The sequence below is a fragment of the Peromyscus eremicus genome, chromosome 3 (assembly GCF_949786415.1).
Source record: "Peromyscus eremicus chromosome 3, PerEre_H2_v1, whole genome shotgun sequence".
NCBI lineage: Eukaryota > Metazoa > Chordata > Mammalia > Rodentia > Cricetidae > Peromyscus > Peromyscus eremicus.
In genome coordinates this window covers 114,121,715-114,136,564 of record NC_081418.1, presented here as the reverse complement: position 1 = coordinate 114,136,564, position 14,850 = coordinate 114,121,715, and the positions used below count along the sequence as shown (strand labels likewise).

The window sequence follows — 14,850 nt, the reverse complement described above, 5'->3', positions numbered from 1 at the left end:
GGCCTAGGTCAACAATTCCTGTCCAAATCTAGCTATCATCTCCTTCCAGGTAGGTCTGATGATTCCTAAAATTGGAAAAAGAGTAAATATAAAGTAGGAGGAGTAGGTTAGGGTTAACTGTGTTTCATATAGGAAAAAATGGGGTATTTTTTTGTTTTTTAAAATATTTTTATTTTATAGTTAACTTAATTTCACATATCAGCCACGGATTCCCCTGTTCTCCCTCCTCCCACCCCCCAGCCCTCCCCTCCAACCCACCCCCTCCTCCAAGGCAAGGTCTCCCCTAGGGAGTCAGCTCAGCCTGGTAGAGCCAACTGAGGCAGATCCAGTCTCCTCCTCCCTACACCAAGGCTGAGCAAAGTATCCCAGCATAGGCCCCAGGCTCCAAAAAGCTAGCTCATGCACCAAGGACAGGTCCTGGTTCCACGGCCCAGGGGCCTCCCAAACAGTTCAAGCTAATCAACTATCTCACTTATCCAGAGGGACTGGTCCACTTCTATTGGTGAAATTATTAAGGCCACTCCACATAGTTAAAAGGAGATTTATTTAATGGCGTAACTTACAAATTAAGGGATAGGTAGGTCGCGGGGTCTGGGGAAGGTGTATCATAGTCCAGCGGTGTTCTCTGGAGCTCTGCTTCGTCCACCTCCACTATCCAGGGTCCCGGAACCGCGAGAGCGCCCGCCAATCCAGATCTCCAGTCCCCAGGCTCCTCCCTTGGCCCCGCCTTGTAGGCGTGACAGTTGCGGAAGTCTCAATGGGGGTTGGAACTTCCAGATCAAAGCTGGAATGGCTACTCACTACACAGTTCCAGGGACAAATAGCCAAACTAGTGGCAACGCATGAACTGTGAACCAATGGCTGAGGAAAAATGATTTTTATACAACAAAAACAAAAAAACTAAGTAGCTAGCCATAGTTTCCTTTCAATTTCATTTGGACAAAAAAAAAAAAGCAATTTTAGGAGACAGGAAAGGCAAATCTTCCTGTGGTTGCAATTAAACAGAAATAGATAAACTGCTGCTCCATATGGTGCATGCAAATGCAGATCCCGTGGCATACATCACATGCATAATGCAATGTGAAACCTCTAAGAGATCTCACCTCCCAGGTTTGGATCTGAAACACAAACTGGGACTTGGCTGAATATACTGTGTATGTTGAGTGGCTTCCACTGGAAGTGGTTTGTCATGTTCATCTGAAAAAAAAAAAAAAGCAGTTTCCAGGTGCCTTGCAAAGCTTAAGTAAAATTCAATAATCTCCTTGATCCAACTGATGTGCATACGTAATTTGAAGTTGCTTTAATTACATCTCTTTTGATAAAATATCTCAATTCACATTAAGGCCACTTATCCATCTTTTGGGGCTTTCATTTTAATGCACAGAGTTGTGTAAGTTGTTCATTACTTTGTATTTAATTGGGAGATATTTCTAACTTGAAGTAAATATTTTTCATTAGCCATAGATATTTCTTTCCTATGGATATTAATATTTAGCTCATCATTAGGCTCCATACCTGTTCTCATTCACTTTGAAGTTATCATGATCTTATATTTCAAAAATATACTTGAGGAAAGTATATTCTTTACCTGCATCACTACCTATTAATAGAGTTCTGAAGAGTGTAATCTAGCAATCAGGATTTTGAAAACAGAGAGAGCACAATGAAATTGGCTTAAGATATAACACATTGCAACATCAGTGTCAAATCTAGGAATGTTTTAAATAACCATTCAGTGATCTAAATACAATTCTAGTCTAGCCCATGTTCTTCCATAGCTTGTAGTCTGATACTCATTTATAAGCCATTTATTTTTTATTTGGTATATGATTTGAATTTCTTGTCTTTCAGTTATCTATTTTTTCCTTGATTGTAGCAAAACCTCATTGGGTTCAACTTATAAGAGATGTGGAAATAGCTGTGGAGGAGAGTCTTTATTGGGAATGCCGAGCAAGTGGGAAGCCCAAACCCTCCTACCGATGGCTGAAAAATGGAGACGCCTTAGTCCTAGAGGTGAGGTGATGCAGCTGCTTCATCCAGCTCTTCCTGTCTTTTTAATGTATGCTTTCTTTAGCCTCCAGAAACCAGGGTAATCCTTCAAGAGAAGGTTCAGTGGGTAAAGTACTTGCCTTACCAGGGACCTGAGTTCAGTCCTCAGCACCCATGTTAAAAATAATGCTGAGCCGGGCGGTGGTGGCGCACGTCTTTAATCCCAGCACTCGGGAGGCAGAGCCAGGTGGATCTCTGTGAGTTCGAGGCCGGCCTGGGCTACCAAGTGAGTTCTAGGAAAGGCGCAAAGCTACACAGAGAAACCCTGTCTCGAAAAACCAAAAAAAAAAAAAAATGCTGAGTATGAGGGTGAATGCTTGTGATGCTGGGGCTAAGTAGATGGAAACACATGGATATCTGCCAGTGAAAGACACTGTCTTACAGAGAGGGAAAAGGGGTAGACTGCACCTGAGGAAAGACACCTTTGCTTCCCTGAACACACATGCATGGAAATCCACAAAAATCTATACATACACAACAAGCCGGCTTAGCTCCTAGTGTCAAAAAATAGGATTTCTACAGAAACAATTAAAGTAGGAAATGATTTATTTTAGTATACAGTTTCAGTTCATCATGATGAGGAAGGCATGATGGGAGGTTATGGCAGCAGGAATTAGGAAGAAGTGTAGAGGTAGGGCTGGGACTTAAGGAGATATCACCTATAAGTACTACCCTCCCCACATCCCACCTGACCCAGCAAGGCCAGATGTTTCAGAGTTTCATAGCCTTCTCATGTTCAAACACAAGAGCCTGCATGGGGCATTTTTTACATAAATCACAACACAGGGGAATCATATAAAATCAATCATCCAATCTTTTAATGAGATTTCTTCTCCATTGCAACTCAAGGTATATTGATGATTTTGCACTGATAAAATAATATTAATATAAACAATGATTTTGGGGTGTCTGTGTTAGAGAAAGCTTTACTTTAATGAAACATGGAATTTAATTTCCTTTTCCTGTTTTATACTTTGGTCTGGTTTCTAGAGAATAAATGAATCTGTTAATTGGCTACCTTCATAGATGTGTATTTATTGTTTCATTCACCTCCTCTGTGTGTACTAAGTCAATTATGTGCCCTTATGTTTTTATATATAACCATCATACTTGGAAAAAAACTTGGTAAGTATATGGGTTTCCTAGCATTCTGTTTAATGCACTGAATTATAATATCTTAAGCTCATATAATTAAAAAAATATTGTGATGAAAAAAATTTTCCACCTCCCAGGATGAAAATCAACCTCCCAGAACATTTTCTTTTTCAGTCTGAATCAACCATAGATGAAAATGAAATGGCTTCCACACTTCACCTTTGGTTTTGAAAATTATTTTCTGATTTTTGGTTGTGTATCTGAAACATCTTTTTCCATTTCAAAGAAGAAAAAGGTTACATCTCAGGTCATACTGCCTAGTAGTCTGAGGGAAAATAGCAACATCTTTTGTCTGATTGAAATGATAGTCAGTAGTGTTTATTTTAATCCTAAAATTTTATTTATCTGTAAGAAATATTATTTTTCAATCCAGGAGAGAATACAGATAGAAAATGGTGCCCTTACAATATCGAACCTCAATGTGACTGACTCTGGAATGTTCCAGTGTATAGCAGAAAACAAGCACGGGCTTATCTATTCCAGTGCTGAGCTCAAAGTTGTAGGTAAGACTAATTTTTATGTGTTTAATCTTACTTTTTTCACTTTAATCTTCCATTTTTTTTTCCAGAATATAAAATATTGGCTTTTTATAATTTTATTCTACCACCTAATAAAATCCACAATTTTGTTTCATATTCACGGTTTCCAATTAGAGAACACACTAGTCTCCCAGGACCTAGAAGATGAATACAAGAGGATAGCCACAAAGTTGAGGCCAGGTAGAGTTATATCGGGAGTGCCAGGCACCTGCCCCACCAACCTGGGCCAAGAATAAGATCCTATCTAAATAAACAAAACAAACAAATAACAACCATAAATGCAAACCAAGCCAAACTACAACAAATGCATTTTAAATGATATCAAAGCAAAAGAAGCCATAGTGACCAGAATTAAGTTCCAAGGTTGAATTAAACCAGGAGAAAGAAGCTCCTTCACATCTAATGGACCATTACCCAGCCCTAGTGTCCTTGACTAAGAAATGCTTTTTACCAGGATTCTGGTGCTCTCTATTCCTGGTCCACAAAAGCAAATGTCCAAGTTGGAATCAGTGATATTTGACTCAGAAGCTGCTTTTGTCTTCATGAACCCCGTTTGGAGGCCCAGGTGTGGAGTGTACTGAAGGTGTAATTAACCAATGATCCACTATTTGAGATTATGATTTATTACCTCTTCCTGCACTTTAGGTCTGAGGAAAGGAGGAAAGTATTTCGTAGTGTTTAGGGCATTTATACAAAGGACACTGGCATGACAAATGACTGAAAACACAAGGGTAACTTAACAGCAAGGCAGAAGGAAATGCAGAAGGAAAAGAGGGAGATGGAGAAGGAAGAAAGGACTCACTGTTTCAAGAAAGTAAGATGGAAAGTTTAGATTTGGGCATAACTGGAGGCAGGACTCAATGATCGCCATTATTTTTAGTTTCCACAGAATATCTCCCAATTCTCAGAGTTTATTACCACATTCAGTTCAGTGGGGGAAGCATGACTTCCTTGTTTGCTTAGATGCAAGTGTGCAAGTGTCACTACTAGTTCCATGGCCCTATGAACCCTTATTTGTGCCGTTGCCTATCGTTGACCTGGTAAAAGTGGCACGAAAGATATGAGGTTCTTTTCATGTAAGTCAGTGGTTCTCAGCTTAAGAATGTTTTCACTCTGCTGCATACTTTGAAATATTTGAGGGTAATTTTTGTTATTATAACTAGAGTCTGGGGAAAGAATGGAAGTCCTGTGTGCTGTAGCCACCATGGTAGAGGATAGAGAGGCTGCCAAATATTCTACAATGGATGAGAGTCACTCACAACAAAGGAGTATGCAGTACCAAATTCCAAGAGATGTTGGGATTAAAGGAGAAGTCTCTTGTCTCTGGCACCTGAAGGTTGGATGTGGATTGTGTGTATCAGGATGACTGCCAGGATTGTCAGTGAAACTCTGCCCCCTTTTATCTGTGGCAGAGAAGTAGCATGTTACAACAAAAGCAGGAGAGGATGGCACACAGCTGTAAGTTGAAGCACATGCTTCTGTAGATTAAAAACTGGCAGAGTCGTAGTCTAATTCCTCTTTCATTAAGATAGATTCCTCCCTATTATGATACAGGGCCATTATATGGGAAAGTAGAAGATGTGTAAATTAAAAATTATATTCAAATATAGATTCTTGTTGTTTTACTGAAACAGTTTTCCACAGGATTTTAATTTACAAGACCAACTCAGAATAATGTGTCTCTTTTTATTTAATTAAATAATAATTATATCATCCCCCTCCCTCTCCTTCTAGCTTCCAATGTGCTTCCCTGCCCCAAGCTCCCTTCAAAATTCACAGCCTCCTCTTCTTTAATTGTGGTTGTTACATATACATATAAACAAATAGACATATGAATATAACCTGCTGAGTCTGTTCTGTGTCACCTACATGTATGTGTTTCTAGGGCTGACCACTCAGTATTATATGACCAACCATGAGGCTTATCCTTGGTGAAGATAAATTATCCCTCTCTTGACAATTGTTAATTACTTTTCATCTAGGAGCGAGACCCCATTAAATTTCTCCATGTATAATGGGAAGTTAACTGTTGGAATTGTTGAGTTCTTATTTAAGCAGCCATGCTGCTTGATTTCATGAATGTAGCTTCTCTGTCACAGCTAGAAGGCACAGCCTCACAGATTTCCTGGGCCACTGCCTCTTAAAATATTTCTGCCTCACTCTTTCATGATGTTCCCTGAGCCTTAAATGCAGGTGTTGAACAACCATATACTCAGTCACATACTATAACAATTATAAAATGCATATGTGGCAAAAAGTAAGTTATTTTCACTGGGATTTGCCACAGCATAGAGCATTAGAAGCCAGGTGAGTAGAGGCTGGAGAAATGGCTCAGCATTAAGAGAAGTTGCTGCTTTTGCATAGGACATTAGTTCCAAACCCATCACCCACATGGCAGATAATTGTGTGTTGGATACCCAGTTCCAGGGTATGCTACTCTGTCTTCTGGTCTCTACGGGCACTGCACACATGTGGTTCACTATCATACTTGCAGACAAAGCACTCATGCACATGAAATAAAAAGTATTAAATCTTACTTAAAAAGAGAGAGAGAGAAGCAAAAAGAATCTATGTGTCATGGCACACACCTGTTATCCCAGAAGTTGGGATTCTAGGAAAGAGAATTGTGACTGGAGGCCAACTTTGGCTAGAAAAGGAGGCCCTGTCTTAATTTAAAAAGGAGAGAACATTCTGTATTTGGGGAGATAATCAGCTTCCCAAGCTTGTTTATACATATGTAGTAAAAGGAATAGTGACTTTCTCATCAGCATATCATTTCATTTAAATGATATCTTACATCTAACTAGGTAGCCTAAAGGTTGACATCATAGGCTTTACTGGGAAGCACAATGTTTTCTGCACATTATGGCATTAATGTGATATTACATCCCTGAATATTACATCTGTGCTATGTCTTCGTTCCTCAATTTGGAAGTTAAATTTAATCATATGAGAATTTTATGGTACAACCTGGTAAACAATTAGTTCAGAACTCAGCCATTCTAAGACCTTTGGCCATCCCTTTCTGAGTGACAGATTATCACTAGGTGCTGTTTCTAATGATAGAGACCAACATGGTCATGATGGAATAAACTTTCCTAAGCATGCTATTCTAAATAGTTTTCTTTAATAAACTCATGATTGAATTATTTTAAATATCACAGTAGACATTAAAGTATCACTGTGTAAAGCAAAGATCTTGAGATTTAGAACTTGACCCCAAACACAACAGCACAGATTAAATTTTCGACATTGCATTCTTGTGTATGACACACATCAAATCAAGCATCAGCATCTCCTGTGCCACGCGATAATTTAAAAACACAGATGCAGGGGACCTTTCAAGTTACAGGGATTTTAAGAAAATACCTACTTCTTATTAAATCAATAATCCATTTCTCCTCTCCCCGTTAGCTTCTGCTCCAGATTTTTCAAGGAACCCCATGAAAAAATTGGTTCAGGTGCAAGTAGGCAGCCTGGTGATCTTGGATTGTAAACCCAGAGCCTCCCCAAAGGCGCTTTCTTTCTGGAAGAAGGGAGACATGATGGTGCGGGAGCAGACAAGGTATTCTATCCTACAAAACACTGGTTTGCTTTCTTCTTTCCTGTGTCGATCAGCAAAGCGGGTTTTCAGCATAAAATGTAATACTTTGGCATACTGGAGAATGTAGTATACAAATTACAAATCAGAACACTGATAGTTTAGTCTTTAATACTCTAATTACACTATTAATTGAGCTTTCAAACCTGATCAACCTTTCTCTTCATAAAATGCTTTGCTTTGGCAAGAGCAGTCTTCTGTGGGCCTCTGGGGACACTCAGCCAGAAGGATTAAGGAATGTGGGGCCCATATGTGAGACTACATCCCAAGACAAAAGAGAAGATGGTAAAATGACCAGTTCAAGGGAAATGAATGTATTTTCTTCTACTTTGGGATAATTTAGTTGTTCCTGAATTTAATTTAAGCAAACACTTTCTTCATTTTCTCATTATAACATTGTAATGAAGGGACAGAAGGAGGCTTTATTCAATACTTGGATTCTAGACCTGCTCTGTCTGGGTTCATGTCTTCACTCTGCATATACTGGCTCTATGAAGTGTCCCCACATCTCTGTGTCTTCTTTATTTGTTAAGGCGATGATAGTAACAGTTAATGCCTCGTGTTGAGAATCTTGTTATGAAGATGAAATGCATGAATACTCATAATGCTTGCTGATCGATACCTGCCAGAGAGGAAGCATGTATAGTGGCTACTATTACTATTGACTAAATGCTTGCTTCTTGCTAGAAACTTCCTGCAGAGCTTGTGATAGCTGAGTAATAGGCCCATAGGGCTCATGCCCTTACCCTGGAAACTTGTGGCTTTGTTGTGTTAAGTGATGTATTAGTTACCTTTCTTGTGGCTGATCTGACATAAAGCAACTTAGGAAAAGAGGCATTTATTTTAGCTTCCAGTTTGAGGTTTGAGGATGCAGCCCACCATGGAGAGAACAGCATGATGGCTCCAGCAGCTGATCACAGCTCACAATCAGGAAGCAGAAAGACCTCTCAGCTTCTTTTCTCCTTTTTGAAAACTCCAAGATCACCCCCACACACACACCATGGAATAGTACTGCTTACATGTGGAGTGGGTCTTCCTACCTCAACCCAACCTGGAAATTCCCTCAAAGACATGCCCTGACACTGCCTTCCAGGTGGATCTAGATCCCGTCAAGTTGACAAGTAACAAAGTGATGAAATGAAGTTAAATTTGGAATTAAGGTTGCCAGTTTGTCACTTTTTTGCATTTATTTATTCATTTATGTGAATGTGTGCGCATGTCTGAAAGGAGAGAGAGAGGAGAGATAGAGACAGACAGAGAGAGAGAGAGAGAGAGAGAGAGAGAGAGAGAGAGAGAGAGAGAGAGAGAGAGAGTATGTGTGCCACTCTACTCTTGTGACAAATTGGGGCAATCATTTCTCTCCTTCCACCATGTGAAGTTCTGCTGACTGAACTCATACTGTCAAGCTTGGTGGCGGTAACTTTTATTCACTGAACCATGTTGCCAGCCCTGATTTGTCAATTTTAAAATAGATTTACCTACATAATTAACCTGGGTAGAAGCAAACAAATCACCAGGGATTTTGAAATTAAATAAAAGAGGATGAGAAAGGCAAAAGGATAGCTAGAGAGAGGTGATTATCAAGGAAGCAGGTCAAGAGCCAATGCAGAAATAGACCCACCTTTCAGTGGGTTGATGCTTTGAAGTCTGGAAGGTACAACAGAGATCCTGTCCCCATCATACCAGAGAACAGGTTTCCACCCCTGAAAGTCTGGATAAGCACAAATGATTCTAGGTCTTTAGAAGGAATGCAACCCTGTCACCACCTTACCTTGATTTAGCCAATGAGACCTATGCTGGCATTTCAGGTTGGGGGATTCAATTTGTGGTGATTAATTACAGCAATGATAGGAAACTTCACACAGACTTCTCTACAACTGATCCACTTTTGAACATGCTTTCAGCTAATGAGGAATCAAACCCTTGAGCATAACCACTGAGATTATTCAGTGCCAGCTTTTGTACAAGAGTCTAGCATCTTGGGGGTGGGTAGTCTCAGGCTTTTTCAGTCACAGAACTACAAGCATTACTTTGGGAAATAAGAGGACATTGAGTAAGCAGTAAAATCTTCTGCCATGGCCCATGGATTTCTTTTTTTAAATTCCAACAGTGCCTTATTGCAAATGAACAGCTTTTAGATTACAGGTCTGGAAGTATTTTCATAAGAGTCTATAAAACCACATAAGCTGCAGTTTTTCCTTTATATAATAGGAGACATCTTTATTAAGATACAAATTGAGTTCCCTCAGTCATTGGATGGGGTTTCTAGCATGACAATTAGGGTGTTTGGCCATCCTATCACCAGAGTAGGTCTGTTTGGGCTGTCTCTCGACCATTGCCAGTAGTCTATTGTGGGAGGAAGGCGGGGGGGGGGGGAGAACAAGGGAATCCATGGCTGATATATAAAATTAAATTAAATTATAAAATAAAAAAGATACAAATTCAAATGTACAATGCAAACCGCAATGTGGGTGTGTCCAACACAACCCAGCCATACAAGTTAAGCATAAAGAGGATGTGATTAACTGACTTGGTGTTGGACTTTGTAAACAGGCTTAAACAATTACAGTTTGTGGTCAAAATACTTAATTTTGACTACCCTGGAAGTGAAGACCTCCAATATAACTATGTAAGTCAAGGCCTCCTATGCAACTAACTAAATCATCTGAGTTATAGCGTGATTTTTTTCCCCCAGGGGCTATAGTTTTTTGCACAATAGAAAGCCCACTTGTCCTCACAGCAGTATACATCCTAGACAGAGGTCTATAATCTTAATTTTAAATGGGGATAAAAAGATTAAGAGATTTAGCCACAGACACCCAAGGAGAGATTTATTCTGCACATTGTACAATGATGGTTGGTGAAAGAGCATAAGTCTGAAATGTAAACAAGAATTTGCAACTTGCCTACTTGCTAGTATGATGTGATAGGGTCAGTTATGTGACACATCTGAACCTTTGTTTTCTTACCTACTAAAAGAGATATTACCTGTGTGCCTTAGCTACTTGCAATGATATAATCATTTAACACACACCTTATACTGGTAGATATGTTGAATAGTAAGAGTTGGTTTGTGTTATATGTACACTATTAAAAGAAAGTATAACTGAAGAAGGTTCTAGTTCTCTATGTGTTTGCTGGATGTTCACTGCTTGGTTGGGCTTTTTTTATTTAATTTTTTTTAATTCATTTTACATACCAACCACAGATCCCCCTCTCATCCCTCTTTCCGCTCCCCCCATCCCTACCTATCTGCCCCCCCAACTGATCCACCCCTCATCCCCTCCCCCCAAAGGGTAAGTTTTCCCATGGGGAAGCAGCAAAGCCTGGTACATTCAGTTGAGGCAGGGCCAAACACCCCCCCCCCCGCCCCCGCGTGCCTCAAGGGTGAACAAGGTGTCTCAGACCATAGGTAACGGGATTCAGAAAGCCAGCTTATGCGCCAGGGATAGATCCTGATCGCACTGCCAGGCGCCCCTCAAAGAGACCCAGCTACATAACTGTCTCTCCTTTGCAGAGGGTCTAGTCCAGTCCCATGTAGGTTCCAAAGCTGTCAGTTTAAAGTTCATGAGTTCCTATGAGCTTGGTTCAGTTGTCTCCGTAGATTTCCCTGTCATGATTTTGACCTCTCCTTGCTCATATAATCTCTCTTCTCTCTCTTCAACTGGACTCCCAGAACTTAACCTGGTACTTGGCCTTTATCTCTGCATCTGTTTCCATCAGATGGAGGCTCTATGATGACAATTAGGGTATTCTGATTACCAAGGTAGGCCAGTTCAGGCACCTTCGCCAATATTGCTAGGATGGAACTAGAAAATATCACCCTGAGTGAGGTAACCCAGACTCAGAAAGACAAACATGGTATATACTCACTCATAAGTGGATACTAGATGTAAAGCAAAGGATAACCAGACTACAACCCACAGCTCTAGAGAAGCTAGAAAACAAGGAGGACCCTAAGAAGGATGCATGGATCACCCTGGGAAGAGGAAACAGAGGTCTCCATGAGTAAACTGGGGATGAGGGGGAAGCAATAGAGGGATGGGGTTGGAGGATGAGAACATGAGGAGATGAGACAGTTGAGCTGGAGGAGGGACAGAGTAGGAGAGCAATGAACAAGATAGAGGGAGACCTTATGGGGCAAGGGAGAAATCTGGTGCTAGGGAAATTCCCAGGAATCTACAAGCTTGGTTGGGATTTCTAAAATTAGCCATTCCAAGCTAGCCTGACTCCATGGAGATACAGGCTCTTGGTTTGGTACCCCACCAATGCACCACATCAGTCTAGAGGACTACTTGAGCATCAGCGGTCAAGTGGCAGCTCTAGGAGGAGCAGGAAAAAGGTATAAATATAGGTATCTTCTCCCTCTTAAAGGATTCCCAGAAGTCCCATCTGGTACTTTCTCTTTCACCTAACCAATCATAAATTCCCTTAGCTACAATAAGAGCAAAAGATAGATGTATATATGTGTAGTTACTACAAGGGGTCATGTTCATGACAACTGAGGAGTCTACTTTTCAGGAGAAAGAGACCAAGGGTTACTGCTCTATCAAATGTCAGTTCCCTATGAATTCAGGCTCCTGGCAGCAAATATGCTTACTTAGTCTTTACTTACTTACTTTGAGGTGCTGGAAATCGAATCGGAGACTGACTCATACACATTAGTTAAGATCTGTGTCACTAAGACACAACCCAACCAGTAAATACGTTTCTACTGAGCAAATAATCTGTAATTAAGGTGTCATTTAAAGTCTAAATTAGACTTTAAAAAGATAAGAATATGAATTTTATTAATTATATAGGGTGACAAATATGACTGCATAAATCATACAATATATTTACATAATTCTATATACCCAGTTTTTCAGTTTTTGTATATGAGCACAGTGATAGCTTTAGATTTACTAATCAAACTTGAAATTGAATCAAAGTTTGTAAGAACCCCTAAACGAATAAGTCATTTTGAAGTGACAACAGATGCTTTAGAAAATGAGGAACATTTTGTTTTTCAAAACGTGGTTTCTCTGTGTAGCACTGGCTGTTCTAGAACTCACTATATAGACCAGGCTGGCCTTGAACACAGAGATCTGCCTGCCTCTGCCTTCCAAGTGCTGGGATTCAAGGCATGTGCTACCACCGCTTGGCAACTCTTGGGCTCTTAAGATCAAGTTTTGTTTATACATTTGAAAACAGTTTGATGTATGTCAGGTAGAAGATATCTGCTTTATATCAGAAAATTCCTTGCTATTTTTGTTGCTTTTCAGTGGCCAGACAGGTGATAAAGCAGTTACATCAAAACTCTATTAGCAAAGCATAGGCTATTCAGAGGTTCCCTGAGAAAGTTCTGTCTCTATATTGGGGATCAAGTTTACAGAACATCTGTAGCAAGACTTGAAAGACACAAGGGATTTGATAGAGAAGGCTGTTCCAACCGGAAGCAGCAGCATGCAAAGGTCCAGTGACAGTCGGGGTGTTGTTTGAGTCCATACCACCTGCTGTAACAGTATGCATTAGACTTGGTAATTTATAAATAATAACTTAATTTCTCTCCATTCTGAGAACTACATAATATGAAGTTCAAGGTGGCTATAGAGTTCATAAGGGTCTATGCTCTGCTCCTTAAATAGTGCCTTCAGGCAGCTCCCTTCAACATTTTGCCTAAGAGCAGTAATTCCATTTGTATCAGTGGAACCTGCATAACTTATATTCTTCCTCAGAGCACTGGGAAGCAACAGAATAAAGCAAAGTGACAGGGTTAAAAGGTCAAACTTTTGTAAAAGAAGACCAACAGTGCTGCTGGTGGACTGATGGAGCTGGAGGACTGAATACAAGAGTCAGTTATCAGTAACCCACCAGTCTGAGGGAGAAAGTAGTATGGCCATAGCTACACAAATAGCAATGGGGGGTACAAAGAAGACTGGAAGAGTTGCCAAAGGCTTAACTTGACAGTGCTTCATTGGATTTGTGATTGGATGAGAAGAGAAATCACAGGGAGGAGTCCTAGATTGTGGTTTCTGACATCAGAGATCATGATAGGTGGAGTTGATGTTACAGGGAAACTTACAGAAAATGCAGAGTTGGGAAGAATATGCTGAGTTCAATTTGACACTTGTTAAATTTGAAGTGCTTGTTACAAGGTCAGCTGGACAGTTGGATGGATAGATAGATAGATAGATAGATAGATCGATAATAGCTAGATAGATAGATGCATGCATACAAAGATAAAAAGATAGGATGATTAAAAATAGATAAATAGATTAAATATAGATGGATAGATATAAATAAATGATAGATATTATGAAGGGACAGATCATAGACAGAGGGATAGATGACATATAACTAATAGGTATGTAGATAGAAAAATGATAGGTATGAATAGGTTACTAGAAAGATAGATAGTGGATAATTATTTATTAGTTAGAAAAAGATTACATAGAGATAGACATCATTGATAGAATAGAGATGGACAAATACATTATTGACAGACAGGTGGATAAATAGATAATAAAGTATAGATAATTAGAGAAGATAGAATGACATAGGATGGATGGACAAATGGATAATATCAGTATGAAATTGGAGCTTATTAAAGACCTGAGGAAATTTTGGCATCTTTATAAATGTAGATTTGATACTTAAACTGGAACAATGTACATAATTATCTGTGAAGATAGATATCATTAAGAGGAAGAGGACATACATTATACTCTGAAACTCATAGACACTCAATTTATAAGTAGAGAGGCCTATTTTCATAATCTCATCTCATACTTGATTTATTAAGTAAAGATCAGCTTCATTTGCCCTGTAACAAACTCCTCCAAACCTCAAAATTACAAGCATTCAGTATTGAGTAAAGACTTATCTCTTCTATCATCCACTACTGCACAAAGCCACAAGAAGCAGTTCTTTGGGTAAAAGAAATGCCCTCTCCCTTTTAGCATCCAACAATATTTTATCAGGTTTCAATGTGTTACTGTCCCCTCATTTATTTATTCACCTAAAAAATCATATGTTTTATAGAGAACATTAAATTGGATTAAATTAAATTAAATTTACTTTACTTTTGTCTCCCTTAAGCAAAGTAAAACTGAAAGCAAGTATTGAGAATATTATGAGACTTGGTTACCAGAAGAAATAACCAGTTGGCATATTTGATATAATATGTGTAGCTTTCTTTCTCTACCACTTAGTGATATTTAAAATACATTGGCCACTTATTTTTAAAAATTAGACCATTCATGTGAATGCCATTGCTTTTTTTTATTGAAATAGCCCAGATTGAAAAGAAAGTCCAAGAATGGCCCATTACTCCTAATTAAACACATTAAAAATCATTCCAGATATTCTAGGTAGCATTTAAAACTATAGATATGGAAATGCCTTTTAGAGAATTAGTGAAGATATATCCCAAATATGAATAACCACAATCTATGTCTTTTTTTTTTAAAAGCATTTTAGCCAATTCTTAATGCAGCTTTTTGCACATTGAAAATGTCCTTAAAA

General features: G+C 39.2%; 1 protein-coding gene across 1 annotated transcript in view; it reads left to right on the top strand.

Moving 5' to 3' along the window:
• The window catches only part of Cntn3 (contactin 3), a 257,987-nt gene that overhangs the window by 154,158 nt on the left and 88,979 nt on the right, over window positions 1-14,850 (top strand). The window contains exons 8-10 of the mRNA XM_059257096.1: window positions 1,877-2,013; window positions 3,578-3,707; window positions 7,158-7,308. Coding sequence (XP_059113079.1) covers window positions 1,877-2,013; window positions 3,578-3,707; window positions 7,158-7,308 — 418 coding nt within the window. The remainder of the gene's footprint in view (window positions 1-1,876; window positions 2,014-3,577; window positions 3,708-7,157; window positions 7,309-14,850) is intronic.